Below are 19,754 nucleotides of genomic sequence, written 5' to 3'. Positions count from 1 at the left end.
AAGTAAAAGATCTCTGTTATTCACTTCTTTGAGCAAAGGTTAAATCCAACCAAATACATCAGTTTTCGCAGACAGGACGAGCGTTTGGCAGCCAGCGGGAAGGAACGGGAACGTGGGAATTCCTCCTACGACTTGGCAATGGGCTCTTCCCCCGGCACGGGAGCCCTCTGGGGTCTGCTCAGCCTCCGCCAAGCTAAGAAAACCCCTCATTCAAGCGCTCAGTAATCTCACAGGACATCCTGTAGCTCAAGGAGGAGTTTGGATGAGGGGCTGGATGGATTCAAGCTGCCTAATTGCTGGAGAGAGAGAGAGAGAGAGAGGAAAGGTGGGGCGGCAGACCCGGACCTGCTGTTTGGAGAAACACTTCTCTTCCTACTGATTACAAAAGGTGTCTACAGCAAATTAGCTACCAAGTTGGCCATGTTGAGGTGTAACGTGAGGTCTGCCTGTGATGGGCTTCATCATGACGTGTAAAAAGCCACATCAATATTTCCAAGCCCGTCCTTTTATAGCTAGAGGTGTTAAAAAGCAGCAGGCCAGGGGAACAAGCGCGTGATGGCCCACAGTCCACGCACAAGCAGCTGGGGAGAGGTACGGTCCTCTCCTGGAAAAGGCTCCGCTATTTCTGTCCCTGCCCACATGCACACAGTGAGGGGAACGCAACCCTGGCCTGGCCCCGGCGTGTTCCCGGCAGCAGCAGGACTTGGGCAAGCCGTGGCAAGCCAAGCTCTGCCGAAGGACAGCTGGGTTTTGGGTGCAGCCACCGATGGTGTTGGACCTGCAATGCAAGCTTCTACCCCAGGTCCAAAACGCTCGTGCTGGGCGTCTTCATCCAGCACCACCCCAACACCAAGAGAGGCCCTGAGACTCTCTAAAGACTAATAATGCCACTTAACTCCACCAGAGGTCCCAGGGCCCCAGCGTGGCATCCAGCCCCTGCCTCCCTCGCTCCAGCTACTCCCGTCATCCCGCACCCCATGACAGGGCATATCTTGGGGTTTGATGCTCTTCCAGCATCAGGGTGATGGGGCAGTGCTATGTTCAGAGACATGGAAGAGCCAAGACATACATCCTAAAAGGTATTTAGGCACTAAATTTAATTAAGCTGTAACACTTCCCCCAGAGATTTCAATATATAGAGAGAAGCACCGATACTAGAGATGATCAGGGGCAGACCTGCACCACAATCGTACCAAGTGGGGAACGATGCACCCAGCACCTGCACCCAGGTCTCACCATCACCACTCCACCCTACACGGCATTATGTATACGCAGACCGAGACCAGCGCTCAGGACCAAGAGCACGGTGTCCACATACGCGTGACGGAGGCCAGGAAGGCAGATGGTTGCACTTGCTGGGGGTAGTGGAGACACCCAAATTAGTCGTTGCTACTGAGTAAGTTCTCAATGGATCATCAGGAGACATCACAGGAGCTGCTGGGGAGACAGTCACCTCTAAGAAAGCAGAACTTGGCTTGGGGCGTGAGTAAAAGAAACATCTCTTCAGACCTACCACGCACGCTTGGCCTGTGTTTTGATTTTGGGGTTCGCTTGTTCCTGTTTGGCTCTGTTAGACCTAATCCCTAGCTTTACAGCCCCCACAGACCTAATGTCGTAACAGCAGGTCATGCTTTGTGATCCAAAAGGAGGAGATCCTTCCATGGGACGTATTCAGAGCAACTCCCCTGGACACAAACCTGCATGACACCAAGAGACACCCCAGCCTTGTCCCCATTTCCTACAAGGACTAGAGAACATGGCTAGGCGATGCTGCAGGTCCCCCAGGGTCCCCCACGAGTAGCCGAGGAGGGGAGGCAGCACCCGCTGACCCACAGCAACACGTGTCCCTAGCTCCGATGCACCAGGTGCCATGGTTCCCACCAGCTTCCCAAATCCTTGTCCCAACACAGCCAGCAAAAAGCGGCTGCCGAGCTGAGCCCCATTACCCCATGAAACCAGAGCAGCCCCACAGCAACCCAAGCTCCGCTCAGAGCCGCCTCCTCCCCAGGCTGCGATCTGCAGATAACGGCAGTGGCTTCGCTCGCAGCCTCTTAAAGGTCACGGGCCACGTTAAGTTTGAGGTTTTCAGTTCTGCAGGATATGGTGCTTGTTTCTGCACCCTCTCGTAGGTGAGAGCAGAGAGAGCTGCCGACCTCAGCATGTACCCGGGGGGCCAGGTCACCCCATGTCCCTGGAGCACCGGGAGTGCTCTTGGGGCACCAACCATCAGTCACATTTTTGGTCCTGGAAGAAAAGCATCACTGAAGGTTCCAAGAACAGACCCCAGACCCAGAGTTTGGGATCACTCAAGTAAGGAGTGCAAGCTTATTTTTCAGACAAAGAGCAAAGGGGAAACCAGACGTGCCTCCAACCTCACCAAGGCAAAGCCTTCTGCCCAAGGAAAGCCACGTCCTGCCAGGACACGGAACAACTCACGTTCCTCCAACCTCCATTATAAATCATCTCCATCACATAAGGGAAGGGAATTTTAGGAAACAACCCCATTGTAGAGAAGGGCTGGGAGAAGAAGCCACCACAATGCTCCTGTGGTCTTTTACAGCCCTGGTAACTCATTTGCTGGCAAGACCTCCACCCAAACGACGCATGAAGCACCTCGGATCCAGCCAGGGTTCCCTGTGAGTAGGAGAGAGGTTACACACCAGGTATTGCTTTATCTACCACAAGAGTCTAAAACCCCACAGCTCAGCACCCCTCCTTCGCCCCGTGTGCTGGTGAACTGGGACCAGCAGCCACGTCCCACCAGACTCTTCCGAGAGCCCCAGCACACAGACCCCGGGGCTTCTGGAAAGCGTCCTTAAAATAACCATTTTAACAGGCCCCTAGGTTGTCAGGACCAGGAAATAAGTAAAGCCTAAGGCAGGAAAAACAGGAATGCAAAGTCAAGGCATGAAAATATCTGTTTCTACTCTTTTCATCTGGCAGGTTTTCTGTTTGAGGACCGAGGAGCACCAACTTCTGACAGCTTGGCCAGGCCAAGATCTCTTGGTCTTTGCAAAGGCGAGGGCAATGGCTGGGTGCTGGGTTTAGCCCTCGGGGGCCGTGGCAGGTCCAGCACAGCCCCACTCTGCCCAATGCGGGATGGATGACCCTGCCGTCCCCGTCCCATCCCACCCACAACATCTGGGCAAGGCAGGATCACAAGGTCTCACAGAAACTTGCTAAAACTCCCTCCTTGGGCCTCAAATTGCCCATTCATTTCAGATTTCAGACAAGCTGAGCGATCAACTTTGGCCTCCCTACGGACCTGCGGTCCGGCGAGACGAGCGCTGCCCTCGGAGCCTTTCAATGAGCCGTTTCCCAACCTCTTCCCAAACCTTCCCGTGCCTCTCCCACTGCTGCGGCCCCGGGGCTCCGTGTCCCCCTGCAGGAGCCGTGGGAAGGAGGGCACGTCCTGCGCTGGGACGCGCCGGCCCGCAGTCACTGGGAGGGGGACGCCGGGGGTCAGCCAACATGAAGAAGAAAAATAAATCAACCGCACGGCAATTTACACAGCGGCATTCGCTCCTTCCTGCAGACCCACATTTTCACCACAGCTGTTCAGCAGAAGCCGGGGATGCTGAACCGCCTGAAGGGCTCCAGGACACTTCTGTGGAAGGATGTTTCCTTTTCCAATGAATTCCCAATCCCCATCCACCCTCCCCGAGGGCTCCAGGAGCCCCGTGGACCTGGGGATGCTGTGTGGGCAACTGCTTCACCAGCTCCATCCGTGAGGTTTTGCTCCGGGACGGGGCGAGTGGGTCAAGCTTCTACCCAGCACCATTTGGGACAGCAAAGCCTTTTCATTCCCCCCCCATCCATTCTGTGCAACCACTCTCCTGGTCCCTGCACAGCATTGCAGCCGCATAAGCAAATGGGGACGGCTCCGAGGCAAATAACTGTATTTTTGCCCCAAAACAGCCACAGCATCTGCCCCTTGGGTCCTGCAGCCCGTCCCTCTGCTCCTGCCTCCCATAGTCCTGCCCAAACAAAGCAATGCTGGGGCCAGGGCTGGCTCACACCCCCCCGAGCTCTAACCAGCCCCAGCACGTTGTGCAAGAGCAGTGGGCACCACTGATGTATCACAGGGCTGCACACACAGCTTTCAGCCAGCTGGAACTACTTTGGGGATTTAACTCAGCCTCATCTTTCCCTCCCCCAAGTTTGCCGGCCAAAGCTTTCCCGGGGAAAAGCGCCCTGTGGAAAAAAAACCTGGGAAAACAAACAGTGTGTGCCTGGCCAAATCCCTGGCCCCAAAGGCTGCGTGGCTCTGGGTTCGGTGGGGTTATGTGCCGCGGTGAAAGGTGAGCAGCAGCACCCTGCGTCGCCCACCTGCCCAGGCACCGTGCGGCTTGCTGAGGATGGGACTTACCCCCTTCCCCATCCTCGCCCCTGGGGCAGCTCCCACTGCCCCAGGTGAAATGGTGCAGGAAAAGAAGGGGTGAAGGAGGAAAGCCAGGGTGGAGGAGGTTGGGAGCACAGCATAATGCTCCATTCACGGGGAACCCACCCGAGAGGACACCCACACGCTCTGCTTTCTGCTCCTGGAGCTGGAACACCACCTCCCAAAGTGACTCAGGTCCCGGCACAGGCTTAAGAGGTCTAATTTTCCTTCTGTTATGAGCAATTTTATGATTCTCGGGAGGAAGCCAGTGTGCACGAGCTCAGACCAGCCCAAGGTGCCACAGAGAAAAGCCCTGAACCGTATTCCGCTTGCTCTGCCTGCAGCTCCCACCTCAACCCTCTGCTGCAGCTGAGGGCTCCCAGCCACGTGGCATAGGTATTTTTGAGCCGACTAATAACACTTTGAATAAAAATATCTAAACCTCCATGCTCCAAGCCAACATATTGGGGTTTGGAGAAGCTTTCCATAATGGGACAGTAATCCCCAACAAGCTGAATCACATCCAAAGATGCGACACCCATCGGAGAGCTCCAGCGAGGACCACCACCAGCAGAACCGCTGCCCTCCCCTCCTCCCTGCCTGCACACAAATACTCTCATTTCTCTTCTACCCTTGTGCATCTCCGTCCTGGACCAACAGCCAGCTGCTATTCCCTGCCTGGCCAGGTAGATGGTGCTCAGCCAGCACAAAGAGGGAAATTATCCAGGCTGGAAAACTTAAGTTGCTTCTGATTAAGCCAATAACTCAACGTGGTTTCCGCTGACAAACGCGGAAGGTCCCGCTCCGGCCCCAAACAAACGGGACTGACTCAGATCCTGATCATCTTATTTTAGGCTTTCGCCTTTCACTTCGGGCTGGAGGGTGGCAGATAAACTAGTAGCGCCCATTTCATCCAAACCAGCGCTTTCCCGACTCTCATTTTCTGCTGGGAATTCACTCACCTTGACACGTCGCCCCCCAGCTTTGACCAGCTCTCCCCACACGCTTCCCACAAACCCAAAACACAGCAAAGCCCAGTGGGGCAGGAAACAATTTGCCCATTTTTTCCCCCTAGAAAGGCAGGGGTGTGGGGATCCTGGCGGGGAGAGGGGGGGAGCACGGGCTTTCCATCACATCACCCCAGGGTCGCCCTCCTCTGCCGTGCCGGATGTAGGATGTCTAATATTTCTCCGGTTCTGTTTTAACACTCACACCATCTTGGGAGCAGGAAGCTTAAGCCGTTTCCTGCAAGGCATTGCTCTGCCTTTCCAATATTTTCAGCCTCGGTGCAAGCTGTTTTAAAACCAAGCCTGGCAGCTGGAAGTGCGAAATCAAAGGAGGGGCTTGTCGAGGGAAAAGGCAGTTTGTGAAACCCATCCCGTCCCCGCTGCTGCAGAGCAGCAAAATAAATATTGCCGCAGGCAATAAAAAAAAAAAGAGAAAAAGTAATTTAGCGCATCTAAAAATGCGCAGGAAAAGCAGAAACTCACAACAATGTTCTCTGCGCCCCCCCCCCCAAGGCAGGCAGCACTGTTTCCCAGCAGAAAGCCACAGCCATGTCCCCCCTTGTCCCTGCAGCCTGTCGTCTGAGGTTTTCCCAGCTTTGCTCTCTCAGTGGAGCCCAAATGATGGCTTTGGTTTGCTCAGTCTTCAAACGACCATCCCATAGACCGTCTGTCCCACAAATGGGCTGAAATAACTCCAAAGAGACCCTTCCCGCTCCTCCGAGTGCAGGAGAAGCCAAACGCTTGCTCCCTGAAGCTCCGCAGAGCAATTTCAGGCCATGCAGAGTTGGAACCCTGGCAGACCTGGGTCAGTGGAGCTCAGCCCCATCCCCATGTCACCCTCACCAGGGAGCAGTCACCACTCAGCCCCATCCTTTCTCCCTCTGCCCGAGGTCGTGCATGCAGAGGAACGGTCCAGCCTGGTGCAGCATCCCGGAGAGACCCTCTTCCAGAGGGGAGGACCCTGGCCACACTGCCCAGGTGATTTTGGGCAGAGCAGGACCAAGATTGATGACGTTTGGATGGAGTCTTTACCAAGCAGGAGCAGTAAGGAAGAGGAGGGAGGTAACGCTCTCCCTTTTGCTTGCTCTGAAGCTACAGACAGAGCTGATGGCACAAGCCCAGGGATCCCCTCTGATACTGCAACGGCTTCACGGAGGAGAAGGAGCCATGGGGCCATGAGGGAAGCAGAGCCAGGCTCTCCTCTTGCTTCTTCCTCCTCTGCTCTTCTTCATAACCCATGTTGCTGACTGCTTTCCTCGCTAACCAAACGGGGATTAAAATAAGGAGCTGGTTTTACTGCACTGTCTGAGCTTCAGAGAGGTGCCCAGGCGTCACCGGGGAGGGGGCAGCAGGGAGGCGCCAGATGGTGATGGAGAGCCCTTGGGAAGGACGAGCAGGGTACGCTGCTGCTGGTGTCATTTGGACTAGCTTCAGTCCCAACACAAGAAAAGAAAACAAATCCCCCAGGACAACCACGGGCTCTGGGGACATGCTGGATGATGGTGGCCGAGGGGGAAGGCAGACAGAGGGCAGCCCACGGCCTGCTGCTGTTCCTGGCTGCTCCACTCCATGTGTCACACGTGAGCACTGGTGACCTCCTCCCAGCTCTTCTTCTGCAGGTGACGTGCACGGACACGTGGCCTTGCTAGAGGGAAACAAAGCCAAGCCCCAGGGCCCATGCACAGGCCTCTGCTTCACTGAGCTCCTCCTTTGCGAGACTTTTCTGCCCAGGAACCGAAGCCACAAAGCAGAGAGGAAACCCCAGAGCTCCTTCAGGGCCGCACAGGAGCCCTTCACCTCTCAACCTCAGGGCATACATTCCTGGGCTGTAAATAAACTTTTATTTACTACACAAAGCAGGGCAAGGAGGACCGTTTCCCCGAGGGATGGTGGGAGGAACATCAGCATTATGGCAGGATCTCAGATTTCATCTGACTCCACAATATCTGACTCCTGGAAACCTCAGTAGGGACCACACAGGGCATGACAACACCTCTGCTGTGGCCACATCCCACCCAAGTCCTGCTTGTCTCATCGTTCCCAGTCCAAACAGGAATCTCTCTAGGGCACAGCTCTGCCCAGCCACCCTGTGCCCAGGACCACCAGGTTTGGAGAGAGCACGGCTGAAGCAAATTCACCTCCCACATCCCACAGAGCAACACGCAACCGAGGTCCATCCTCTGCAGATGAGCCATGATGGATCTAATGCTGCCCTCCAGGACCACCCGCATCTCCCTGCTCCCAGCACCGATGTGCTGCGTTACCACGGTCTCCTCCACATTTCAGAGCGCTGAACCACCTAAAGCCTGGGCACCATCCTCAGCACTCAACTGGGTCCTCTCGTCTTCTCCAAGGCCACCCAAATGGGTGGACAGGGGATTCTTGGGGGTGGTGTCACCCCAGGGAGGGCCTCAGCAGCCTGTGAACTTGGCCTCCCACTTCCACCCCCTTTATCTGTGCGTTGGGCTGCAGGAGGAAGCGAGTTCAGCCAGAGTTTGTCTAAACAATTATGTTTTATCAGAAAAGCTGCTCAGATCTACTTCTTTTTCCCAGGACAAATCTGGACAACTCCAAGGTAATCTCCATTCTCCTTCCTATCTGCACAAGATGGAAGCAGGCAAGGAGGACATGTGGCAAAGAGCATCCAAACACCTCACCAGTGCCTGCTCCACCTCCCTCAGTGTCAGCAGTCTCCATCGCTCATAAATCAGGAGGCACCATCCATCCCCACATCTGCTCCCCACACATCCAGAGTTTGCCTTCCAAATCCTTTTTTCTCCTCCAAGCTACGGGTTTTTCAAATTTAGGAGAAAGGAGACTGAAGGGCTTTCTTCTAGGGTGGAGAAGGTTTTGATACAGAAACCATTTGATACCCTCCCTCTCCTCCTGGACAGCTGAGGACCTCTCTCAATGTAGAGCCACTCCAGTAAGCTGGGCAGAGCAGCTTCTGCCATCCTGCACGACCCCATCTGCGACCTTACCACCAGCTGAACCTTAAAGCAGAAAGGACTCAATGCAGGGACCAAACCCGAGGCATCTTGCCATGTTCACCAGAAACTGGAGTGGGTAGAGGGATCCACCCATGACAATGAGCAAGTGAACAGCAAAGGCAGGATCCTGACCAGGTTCTCCTGCCATCCAACCTTTTGTCATCTGCTCCGCGTTTTTCTGGCTCTCGGTCCCTGAGCTTATTTCCATTATAGATGGGAGTGAGTTGCCAGTGAAGGCCCCAAGTATGTCACGCATGCGATGGAGGACAGCAACCTCTACGCCATAACAGCATGAACCTGCGCATTCGTAGCTCCAGAGACTGTAACCAAGGACTCATCCTGTATTTCCATGTACCAGCACTGCAGAGAAGGGTTCAGAGGACACCACCACCTTGGTGCATCAGTAGAAAGCAGCACAGGCGCCCCAGATCAGAGCAAATAACAGAGTAAATAAAAATTCCCCGTCCAGAGTCACAAGGTGCAGGGGAAGCAAACACAGGCAGGGGCTCCAGCCCAAGCTGGGTAGGGCAATACCTGCGATGGCCCTCCAGATCTACCCGTCACACATGGAACATGCCCCGGGTGCATTCATGCTGGAGTTGCAAACAATTCCCTGCCATTTAAGACTTGGGAGCTAGCATACAGTTGTAACTGACAAAGTTCCTTTCAAGAGCTTATGTATCATTAACTTTTATCACTGCCGTCTCCTCCTAGGCACCATATTCTTTTGGATTCCCATCTAATCTTCTTTCCCTGAGATCTCCCCAAACTGAGCTTCTCTTTGAGAGCGGGAAGGAATGTCTGTCCCACTCCATGCACAGCAAGAGAGGAAGAGAGAGGAGAAGATGGAGCCATCATAAAAAGTTAAAGTACTATCGATAAGCATCAAAGACAGTCTGATCCGTGCACTTAAGTAAATGATTGTCTACAGCGACCTGTCTGCAGAACAACCTGACACAAGGGGACCAGGTTTGCTGGGGGGCTGTCAAGCACTACTGATAACAAGGGATTGGTGGCTTGCACAGCTCTGTCCTGCTGCCACATCCCTTTTCACCTCCATCCGTTTGACTCTGGAAATAATGTAGGAGGGCAAAATTTGTCTTGCCCAAATGGAGGCATCTCCAGCCGAACTGACTGCGCAAGCTCTCTACATTTAGCAGAGAAAAATAAACGCTTTGAGGACACAATTCACACCAGCCTAAGGGAGACCTCCAGACAGTTAAGTCAAGTAAAATGCATATGGATGAAGCCACGTGCAAGGGATCCATTGGGAGCATTCCCTGCTCACAGACAGACAAAGGCTGAATTCACACAGAGACAAAAGGAGGTAGGTGCTCAGCTCCCATCAAATATTTTTGGACCCCTTGGAAGCACTAGCCAGGTCCATGCTAGAGCTGCACCACGGAGAGCCTCTGCAGACCCAGTATTCAGAGAACACCCAGGGGCTGGTAAGACCACCCAACTCAGACATAACCTAGATACCGTCTCTTGGGTTGAAAAGCTAAACATAGATCCAAGGTTATGCTCATATTTGCTAGAGCATCAACAATCTTTGAACTTCAAGGTGTTGAAAGATGCTTCACTTCAGTCATTCTTCACCCCTGTTGCGCAAATTGCCTTTGCTATGCAAAAACCAACCCACTGCTTCCACACAACAGAAACTGCAGACAATACCAGCCAAGGAGGAGCCAAGCAATCGAAAGTCCTCATGCTGTCACTCCTGAGCTGGCACAGCAACCTTAAATGCCTTGTTAAAATTATTTGCTTTTCATAAATGCGTAAACATCTGCAAAGTTTTGCTGCTTGCAAAATGTTCTGGACCAGACCCTTCGGTCCAGCTTTGTCTCTCGATACGTCCGGTACTATCTTCACGCTAAGACAAAACAAAACAATTCGAGAGAGTGAAATATTTCTGCATATGACCCTACAGAAATCCAGGGAACTTCTACGCAGAGACCCGTTGAGAAGACCAATGAAATGAATGGCCCACATTCAACTAACTTGAAGGAAAGCAGCCGTCTCCCCAAGTCCCTCCTCTAAAACCTGTAACAGATGTAAGAAAAATTGGGCCCAAAGAAGTCTGAGCACAGGCTGCAATCCAAGACCAGCTGCTTCTTCCATTTATAGCCACATTCACTTCAGCTTCGTCGCAGCATCTTGGACAATACAAAAGCATCTGTGTGCCTGTTTGTTTGCGGGAGGAGTAAAGAACACAACTGGCTTGCTGTCAAGTTATCTCTTTTGCTCACAACAGCGTTTGATCTTCTCAAAACAAAGTTATCTCTCTATAATCTCAATTCAGTTCCTCAAGTCCTCTTACACAGTTTATAGAGTTGGCACCGCACCCAGCCTATGGTGTCCCTTCAACTACTGGCCAACAGAAACAGCTCAGGCAGGGACAGAGGTCTAGAAATAGTATGGAAGAAAATGATTTCTTAACTACAGAAGGTTCATCACCACTGCCATCGTTTCCCTCCCCCAGCAGACATGTCACAAAACGAATGGCCAGGCCTGACTGCAAGAGATCAAAGCAAACTCTTTTGTTTTATCTTGGTCAAGATAACGGATTTTATTTGCCTTATCAGCCTGTAGGATGATTAACCTAAATGTGAGAAAGCTTGACGATGCCAAAGGAGCTGATGGGGGGGGAGCGCGTTCCCCAGCACGACTGCCATGGGCTCCAGACGCGCAGGTACCGCAAGATAAACAGAGAAACCCTTGGGTCTGGTTCGTACACACCACCCTCAGCCAGGGCTGCATCTCCCATCGCCTTCCCGTGTCACTTATACGTACACAAATCCAACAGCAGGCAGGATTTTTTTTTCCTCGGCACAGCAAAGGCACCTCTCTGCCCCGGTTGGCACGCGCGGAGGTGTGGAGCCAGGAGGGTCCCGCAGCCGCACAGGGCTCCCACCCCCACACAGCCAGCACAGACCCCACCAGCCTGCAGAGAGCCCACACTCCAGGGGCCGTGCCGTTGGCCACCTTCTTCTGCCTGGAACTGGAGGCTTTGACCTCTACAGAGACATGTTCAGCCTCAGATGCTTCCTGCAAGGTTCAGGAAGCAACGACATTGATGCACAACCCAACCTAGCAATGGAAGAGACCCGCCAGGTTGTCAAGCCCAGCCCCGGGAGGGCTCCGCAGCTCAGCATCCACGGGTTTGCCCTCTCCTGGTCTCAAACGACACAGGGCAGGGAAGGGAAGTGGGAACTGTAACGTTTCCTATGGGAAACTATTCCTTCGCATAATGAATCTCCGCTGGGGAGATCACTGCTTTTCCTATGGGCCCCCAGGGACTTCCAACGGAGCAAAGGAATTAGGAATTCTCTGTGTGATTGTGCCTGGGGGGTCTGGTTGCCTGCGATGGAGCCTGGGGGCGAGCAGCTCGCTGCCCGGGATGTACCCTGCGTGGTGACAGTGATGGCATCCAGATAAACTGTGCCCATGCAGACGCAAAGAAGGGGACACATGAACACCAACGTGACCAGAGCTGAACACGATATAATCGGTTTGAGAACAACTTTCCTGGGGGGCAAAGATGTGCAGCAGAAGTACCATCACATCTACATCACCAGGCCTCCTTCCTGACACCCTCAGTGCCCAAAATACACCCCTAAAGGTGCATATGGTGGGAGGGAGAAAGCAGAAAGCACCTTTTTTCCTCCCCGGGCAGGCAGGAGGCCACGCACGTGGCTTCCCGGATCAGGCAGCGTCTCCACGATGGGACACGATCGTCTCCTCTGCTCATGCTCCCGCTCCTTCGTTCCAAGTCACTGGCGCTGCAGGTTTCCATTTTTCCAAATTATCTCATTCTTGGCACCCGACTGCATGGACCGGGACTCTGCGCTTCCCACTCAGCCCCTCCATTTGGTATCTCAGGCTGTAGGCGCTTTCCCATTAAAAATAATAACAACAACAAAAAAATAAGACTACCCGTAATCTAGCCCAAATACGTCAGCTGGTTTTAAGGAAATGTTTCCCTGCAGCTTTAATCTCTTTGCACAGTCAAATGGCAGCGCAGCTCGGGGAGCTGGAAATGATTACTCACTGCGTCTCCGCTCAGCCCCGGCCTCTTCATCGCGGGGAGCGTCGCCGTGTTAATCGTCATCCAGATCTCTCTAACCCCCAGCTCCAGCAAGGCAGCCCGGCCCCGTGCTCGGCGTCCTCCTTGCAGGACAGCACAGAAGAAAAGTCACCCCCAAGGCTCGGGTGGCTTTGCTTCTCCAACCCTGGTGTCCACGGCAGGATGGAGGCTTCAGGCTGGCTGGGGGGGCACACCAGGCTGCAGCCCCCACCGCAGCTTCCCCAGCACAAAGCAACATGTTCCTGGTTTTCAGATACAGCCTTTGCAAGGAGCTCAGTGGATCTCAAAGTTTTCTTTTTTTTTTGGTATTTTTTATTTTTTTTAATTTTAGCTCAACTCTACGGGAGCCTCTAAAACAGCAAGTTCTAAAGAAAAGACTTTCCACAGGGGCCCAAGGCTGGAAAAAAGAATGAAGAAGTTGAATTGCTTCACTCTCCTGATGCCATTCTGCTTGTTCTGCAGCAAAATAGGAGGGGGGGACCCTGCTGCTTTTTATGAGGTGCCTGGCGCCCTGTGTGCCTGTCCCATCAGGCAGTGATGGGACAAAGGCTCCAAAAAAGCTGAAAGCTCAGCGATGGTTCAGACGGTTTTGCACATCTCCGTGGTGGGACACGGCTGCTGCAGAGGAAGGTGGAGTCCTTGTTTTAGGTGAGCGTTCCCATTATTCATTGTATCTGCCTTGATTTACCTAAGCAAGCTCTAGAGCATCCTTGCAAGAGAGGACCACTGGGGAGGAGAACTGTGGTCCTACCGGTTGCCAAGAGCAGGAAAATGAAGCGAGGGCAGGAGCCGGCAGCAGAGCTGCGGTGCAGAACCGGCCCTGCTGGCAGCATGCCGGCCCCGGGGCCACGGGCAACGTGACCACAGCAGCTTGTGCGGAGACAAAAAGGATCATCAGACTAAACCAGCTTTCACTTCTCATCTGGGATTGCTTCTAATCCATCACCTGAGATCCCAGAACAGAGCCCTTGCCCCAAATACAAACCAGTTCAGGTTTGGGGGGAGCAGAGACGAAGTATTAAACTGAAGTGGAAAACATTAACTTTTCTTGGACCAACAATGTCTTTCCTCCCAGCCCCGACCACCACCGGGTTGCAAGGCATGAAGAACACCACAGAAACAGGACGTTCAACCACACGTGCACAACACCAGCATCGGCAACGGGGGGCACCAGTGGAAGGGGATGCTGAGGCAGGAGGATGCAGCAGGATTAGCCATGATGGACTTGATGCCGTTCTCCCCAGGGATTCACCCATCCCGCATCCAGCTGGGGAGAAGCCCTTAATATCCCTCCTTTGCCAAGGGCCAGCAGATGTCTCTGGATGGAGTATTGCTGCTCCTACGATTCCCCTGTCCTCGCCCAGGCAGCCTCGCTCAGCCGCAGTGGAATGGAGACTGGTAGGGCTGCCACCCTGCCCAGGGCCGGGGGGGACATCCCAGGCAAAGCCGTTGCTCCCGAACAAGCCAGGGAGGAAGAAGAGTGTCAGAAGCAGGAGGAGATGGGGGCTGAGCAAGCCAGCACCCCACCGGCTGCAACACCAGCAAGGGGCACCGAAGCAGGACCCAGGTGCCAGGCAAAGGTGGTGGGACATCAGCCGGGGGCACAGCCACCCACCTCAGCCCCCTCCCGCCACACTGGCTCCGCAGCACAGTGCTACTGGGAGGATCCAGCTCCGGCCACGCTGGCATGGGCACCACATGCCCTGCTCAGACCTGCCCCGCTGGCACAAGGCGGGAATGGCCACGGCCACCAGCTCCATCCTGGACCAGCAACTCCAGTGCTGGAGCAAACTGCTGCCCACAGCCGGAGCTCGGGAGGGGTTATCACCACCCACGGGTGGTCATATTTGGATATTAAGATTTGATAAGTCCTACACAGCGAAGTCAGACTCCTGCAGCGTCCGAAGCTGCGAGTTCAGAAACAGCACTTCCCCTCACCTTTTTTTTTTTTTAATGTTTATTTTTAAGTCCTTGGGCCTCTTTCTGCCCTTTGTATATTCTCCCCTTGCCTACACCCACTGCACAGCCCTGCTCAGATTTCTCTGGACAACTCCGACTATAGCAATCCACTTTGCCTGGTTGTCCCACCACATCTCCTTGTCCCAGCTGGGGAGCACCAGCCACCTTGGGGACACAAAGTCGAGCTTTGCCCAGGATGCTGGTGCAGTGCTGCATTGCACCCGTGATGTGCACCTCCCTATCACCAATGGCCCGACTCAACATCAAAACCGCAGCCAGTGCTCCCCAAGGAGTGCAGGAGAGCGTGAGAAGGATTCAGACAGGGAGAACAGGGATGGGGAGGAATATTTCTTGCTCTTCTGTCCCACGAAGACACCTCCTGCCCTCCTCCCACCTTGAGAACCACAGCTCCGGAGCAGGCTCAGCCCATGCCACCAGCCGCGTCGTCCTAATAAAGTTCAGCACTATAATTACTCCTTTCCTTTGTGGTTTGCTCTGAACTGCCGAGCTCTTGGCGATTGCCCTTCTCCTCCAACCGGCCTCTTCCTGCACAACACGCTCTCCTGCATACCTTTGGCAGCGGGACGAGGGGTTAATGGGAAGGCAGCTGAGCCCGGCAGCTGGGGGAAGGCAAGTCCCAGCACAGGGCTGGGGGCAGCTGGAGGCAGCTGCCTGCATCCCCTGCTCAAGCTGTTTGCACTGGGGAGCCATCGAGCCAGGGGATCGAGGGGTGGCCCATTCCACAAGAGTATCTCTTGGGTGCCCCAAACCCTGGGAGCAGCGAGAGGGAGCAGGACTTCACGCCGCGTGTTATCTCTGCTGCAGGCATCAGGGATCCAACGTTTCCACCCGGGGGGTTGTGGTGGGGCCAGTGCTGCAGTGGAGCTGGCAAGTGTCGGCAACGTGCCTGCACCCACCCACAGGGCTCCCTGAGCGTGCCTGTGCAGCCTCCCCAAAACTTCTCCATGGGCTTATGCCGGTGACAAGGAGAGATGCCATCCACCCGTCCAGCATCACCCCAGGGTGGCTGTTGTGGACCACAGGGAGGAGCACCCTGAAATGGGTTCTTCATGAGAGTAGCCCAGGGCAACCTCGAGTGACAGTGACAGAGGAGGTTGGAGACAACCGGGAAGGGGACTCTGGGCTGTACGCCTGTGCTGGCATGGAGGGAGAAGGACCCAGAGCCCTCCCTACCCCTTCTACTTTGTCTCCTGGCTCTTCTTGGAGGCAGTTGGACTGAAAGCTCCTTTTGTACCAGTACCGAGGGCTGGCTTGCCCTCCAAGGCAGACCCCAGACAGCTGGGCTCTTGGGTAAAACTCATCCCCAGCAGCTGTCCTGTGCTTCTGGAGCCCTTTTTGATGCAAAGAGCCCTCCCTCTCCCTCCCAGGCAGCTGGGGGATTCAGCAGCTTAGATGGACTTCTGCTCTTAAAGTGCCCAACCATCTGTGGCTCTGAGCTTGGGAAGCTCAAAGCAGCCCAAACCCAGCAGGACGAGGCCGAACACCCACCCATGGGAGATGATGGGCCTCCTGGGCACCATGCACACAGCGGCTGGGGACAGCTGGGAGGCCCGGGCTGACCCCATCACTGGGCTGGGTCTTAGAGCTCAGCCGTGCCCAGCTGGAGATGGACCAACCTGCTACAAGCTGGAGGCATTTGTCCACTCTTTAAAACCCAACTCGGAAAAGCCACACCAAAGCCATACACGTGCACAGCAAGAGAAACCCACTCAAGTCTCATGGGTTTGGTATCAGCTCCACCACTGACTCCTGATTTGATTTTAGATCATGTGCACGCACTGAAAGCCAGCCTGTCCACAGACCCCGCTACTGCCCTGTGGCCAGGGAGAGGAGATGGAACAGGGGACCATCCCACGGTGGGGTGAGACAAGGGCACGTGGTCCAGCTTCAGGGCCAGGTATGGACCTCCCAGGTCCTGGCTTGGCCACCGCACACCATCCCAGAACCACCGGGGAGAGGCGGAGGGTGGGATGGGGAGGTGGTGCCCTCCAACTGACCGCTGCATCCCTTGCAGGGGAGAGCTCGCGGGTGATGGGGAAGGAAAAAATAATTAACAGGCCAGAAGAGCAGGGGAAAAAAATATCTCCAAAACATCAGGGAGAATAAATGACGGCTAGCGGGGGAGGGAAACTGGCTTTAATATGGGATTAATTGAAAACAAGATAGAGCTAATATAAGCCAGGGCTGCAGTTTAATAGTGGCTCTGGTCCATGACGTTATTAGACTTTGGCTCCATGGCCAAAAAACCCCTGACTCCTGCTAATGAAGAGGCGGTTTCTGCTCCACAACCATGAGCAACAACACTAAACAACAAGCCATCGCAACAACACTTCCACAGCCACCGCCTCTCCAGCACCTCAGAGGCTTCTCTAGATGCTGCACAGGCGGGTGGGTCCACACGCGCGGCCTGAGCTAGCACAAGTGTCATTTTCTGCAAGCACCCAGGCTTTTGGCATTATCTTTTTAATTTCCTTATTGGCTTGATAGCGTTTTTTACTCAAACTGACAGCTCTTTCAGCCAGGATAAACCCAAGGATAACAGCCACGTATGTAGACACAGACCCAAGACCTGCCTCAAAAGGCATCACCACCGGAGCCGAAAGAGCAGCACACAACGCTCGGCATCCCCGCACCAAGGGACAAAGACATCAGCCAACGTTTCACCCAAGCAGCTCCCTGGAGCTCTACTCACCTTCTTCTCTCTTTGGTGGGCTCTCCATCAGCGCCGGCTGTGGCTTTGGCTCTGCCTGGGGAGGCTGGGGGGCCAGGGGAGGCTCTGAGCTCTCCGCCTGCCGTGCCGGTGGGGCTGGGACCTCGGCAGCCTTCGCTACCTGAATTTCCACGCGCTTGGTAGCCGTGTCGGGCACAGGAGCATTGGCCGTCTCAGCTCTTCGCTGGGGCATCTCGGGGATCTTTGATGGTGGCGCCTCCACCCTCCGGAGACCCGGCTCCTGGGGCTTGCCGAGGGTGATCTCAGTCCTCCTTGGGGTGGGCTCAGGGGGTTTGTACCCCAGCACATCTGCTCTTTTGAGGCCAAACCTCGACAACCCTGAGGTGGAGTTCTCCACCTGCTTGGATGAGATGTCAATGGAGATTTCTGTTCTTCTGGACACCGGCTCAGGCAGTTTGGGTCCAGAGAGCTCCACTCTCCTCAGAGCGGGCTTGGGTGATCTTTGGCTTGCGGGGTCCGCATGTCGGGCAGATGGCTCCGAATTCCTGGCGCCGAGTTCCTGAAACTTCTGTGTGGAGCTGGACACAGTGGACCTGAGGAGAGTGTTTGGGGTCCGTCTTTGTGGGGTGGAGGAATTTGAAGACTGATCTACCTCCTCGACCTCAAAAGATCTTTTCAGAGCTAAAAAACACAAAAAGGAGTTCAGAATTTAGTTACCATCCACCTGAGCATCTCAAGAGACACTTACAGACGCTGCCTGAGGCCCATAACCCCACTCCTGCTCTTCCACCTGAGGGTTCATAACCCCATTTAATGCAGGTGAGGGCTGAGGACCAGGCTCTGCCTCTTCTGGCAAGTTACAAACCCAGTAACAAAGGTGGAAGAAGGGCCAGAAAATTCAACCCCAGAGCAGAAACCACCCCCATGCTGCCCTCCATCCCACCCGCGCCCCACACATGCTCAGAGGGGAGCAGAGGGCCTCATGGCGGCACGGCAGAGCAGAGAACAGCACAGGACTTGGGGCAGCCAGCCATTCAGCCATCCAACTCCCAACGCCTCCCTTTCCCTCTCACATCCGAAGGATGCGCAGATAAACACAGGCTTCCCGGTGAGGGCTGCCAGCAAAATCCAAGTTGGGAATGGGAAAACAATCCCAGGAGAGCACCAAAGCCATATAAATGCAGCAACAAAACCAAGGGTGGCAGCCACCGAAGCTCATATCCTTAAAAACTAAACCTAGAGATCACCCGAGCCAAAGACCGAAGTGCTCTGAAAACCCTGACATGAGACCCTGATGCAAGGAAGGAGCCAACTGGGAGGGACATCCTAAAATCTAAGCAGCAGCAGCATCCCCATTTTACCAACAGGGAAGTAAGGAGGCAAAGAGAGACGGATGCAACATCCCATTTACGCTTGAAGAGGCAGGAGTCCTGCCTTCGCCGAGCCCCAACGCCAGCCCCGCGCAGGATCCAGCCCCGCGCTCTCAGCCACAGTGGAGCGCACGCGCAGGTCACCCCACGCAGCAGGACAGCACGCAGAGGGGTGCCCATCCTTCGGCTCTGCCCATCACGCGGGTGCCCCTCAGCACACAGAGCTACATAAGAATGAAACCCCCAAAGCCAAGAGCGTGTCTAAGGAAACCTGGTGGACGCTGGTGTCAGACCCTCAGCTTGGGGGCACAAAGCATCACCAAAGGAAGCCTCCATCCGCGGAGTGATGCTCCCATCCCAGCCACACAGTCAAGGGCCAGTAGCTGCCTGACCATGTCCTGGCTCACACCTGGACATCTCCGTGTCCCCCACGCAGCCCTTCCCACCCCACTCCAGCCAGGCCTCTTGAAAGAAGCAGATGCCCTTAAGCCCAGGAGACCCCCCCGCTCCACGCAGGAGCCAGCCAGGGGGAAACAAAGGGCTGGACTTCACGGGAAGGGTGGGGGAAACACAGAGAACCACTGTCGGATCCCATCTAAATGCCATGGGCTGCCCATACACCCCCTGCCCCCCAGCGCCCAGGCAGGCACAGGGTCTGGGCAGGATGAGGCACAGCCCTGGGGTCCCAAAGCAGCCCTCACGAAGCGAGGCTGAGCCAGCGTGGTGACAGCCTCAGCGTGATGACAGCCATGCTGCTAACGACCGGCACAAGCATCAGTAACGAGACCGCCATCCTTCACATCGACAGGATAAGATGAGTGAGATTTAGCCTTTAAAAACCTGGGCTCGAGATCAGACAGGACACCAGGAGCTGGAGGGAGAGACTGGAGCAGAGCCTTCCCTCGTCCCGGGATGTCCACCCAGCCCTGGCCACCCCTGGGGTGCAGCTGGAGAAGAGCCACCATGTGGGATGCACCTCCTCTGCTCCATGGGGCCGCTCCAACCCCTTGGCGGTGCAGGACCAGGGCATCTGGGGACCTGGGGACCCTTCACCCCTCAGACACATCCATTTGCCGAGAGAAGCCACCTGGTTAGGCTAGCTCCAGCCGGCGGGACAGGGGGCTGTCCACGTGGCAGCCACCCCGGCTCTGCTCCACCAGCAGATTGCAAACGCAGGCGCTGACGCTCACCGCCCCTCGCTCCGGCCAGGGCAGGCAGCAGACGTGGCTGCTGCCATCCTGGGGACAGCGGTGGCTCCATCCCATGGA

The 19,754-nt window shown here is 55.1% G+C and overlaps 2 protein-coding genes across 4 annotated transcripts in view; both read right to left on the bottom strand.

Annotated features, from left to right (window-relative positions):
- The window catches only part of CD7 (CD7 molecule), a 214,967-nt gene that overhangs the window by 75,035 nt on the left and 120,178 nt on the right, over positions 1–19,754 (bottom strand). The window lies entirely within an intron of this gene.
- The window catches only part of SEPTIN9 (septin 9), a 143,377-nt gene that overhangs the window by 42,921 nt on the left and 80,702 nt on the right, over positions 1–19,754 (bottom strand). For all 3 annotated transcript variants that reach the window (XM_054221501.1, XM_054221503.1, XM_054221502.1), the window contains one exon: positions 17,138–17,797. In XM_054221501.1, coding sequence (XP_054077476.1) covers positions 17,138–17,797 — 660 coding nt within the window. The remainder of the gene's footprint in view (positions 1–17,137; positions 17,798–19,754) is intronic.

This window comes from Rissa tridactyla, chromosome 15 (assembly GCF_028500815.1).
Source record: "Rissa tridactyla isolate bRisTri1 chromosome 15, bRisTri1.patW.cur.20221130, whole genome shotgun sequence".
NCBI lineage: Eukaryota > Metazoa > Chordata > Aves > Charadriiformes > Laridae > Rissa > Rissa tridactyla.
Note: the sequence above shows the minus strand (reverse complement) of the source record. Positions and strands in the feature narration are given on the sequence as shown.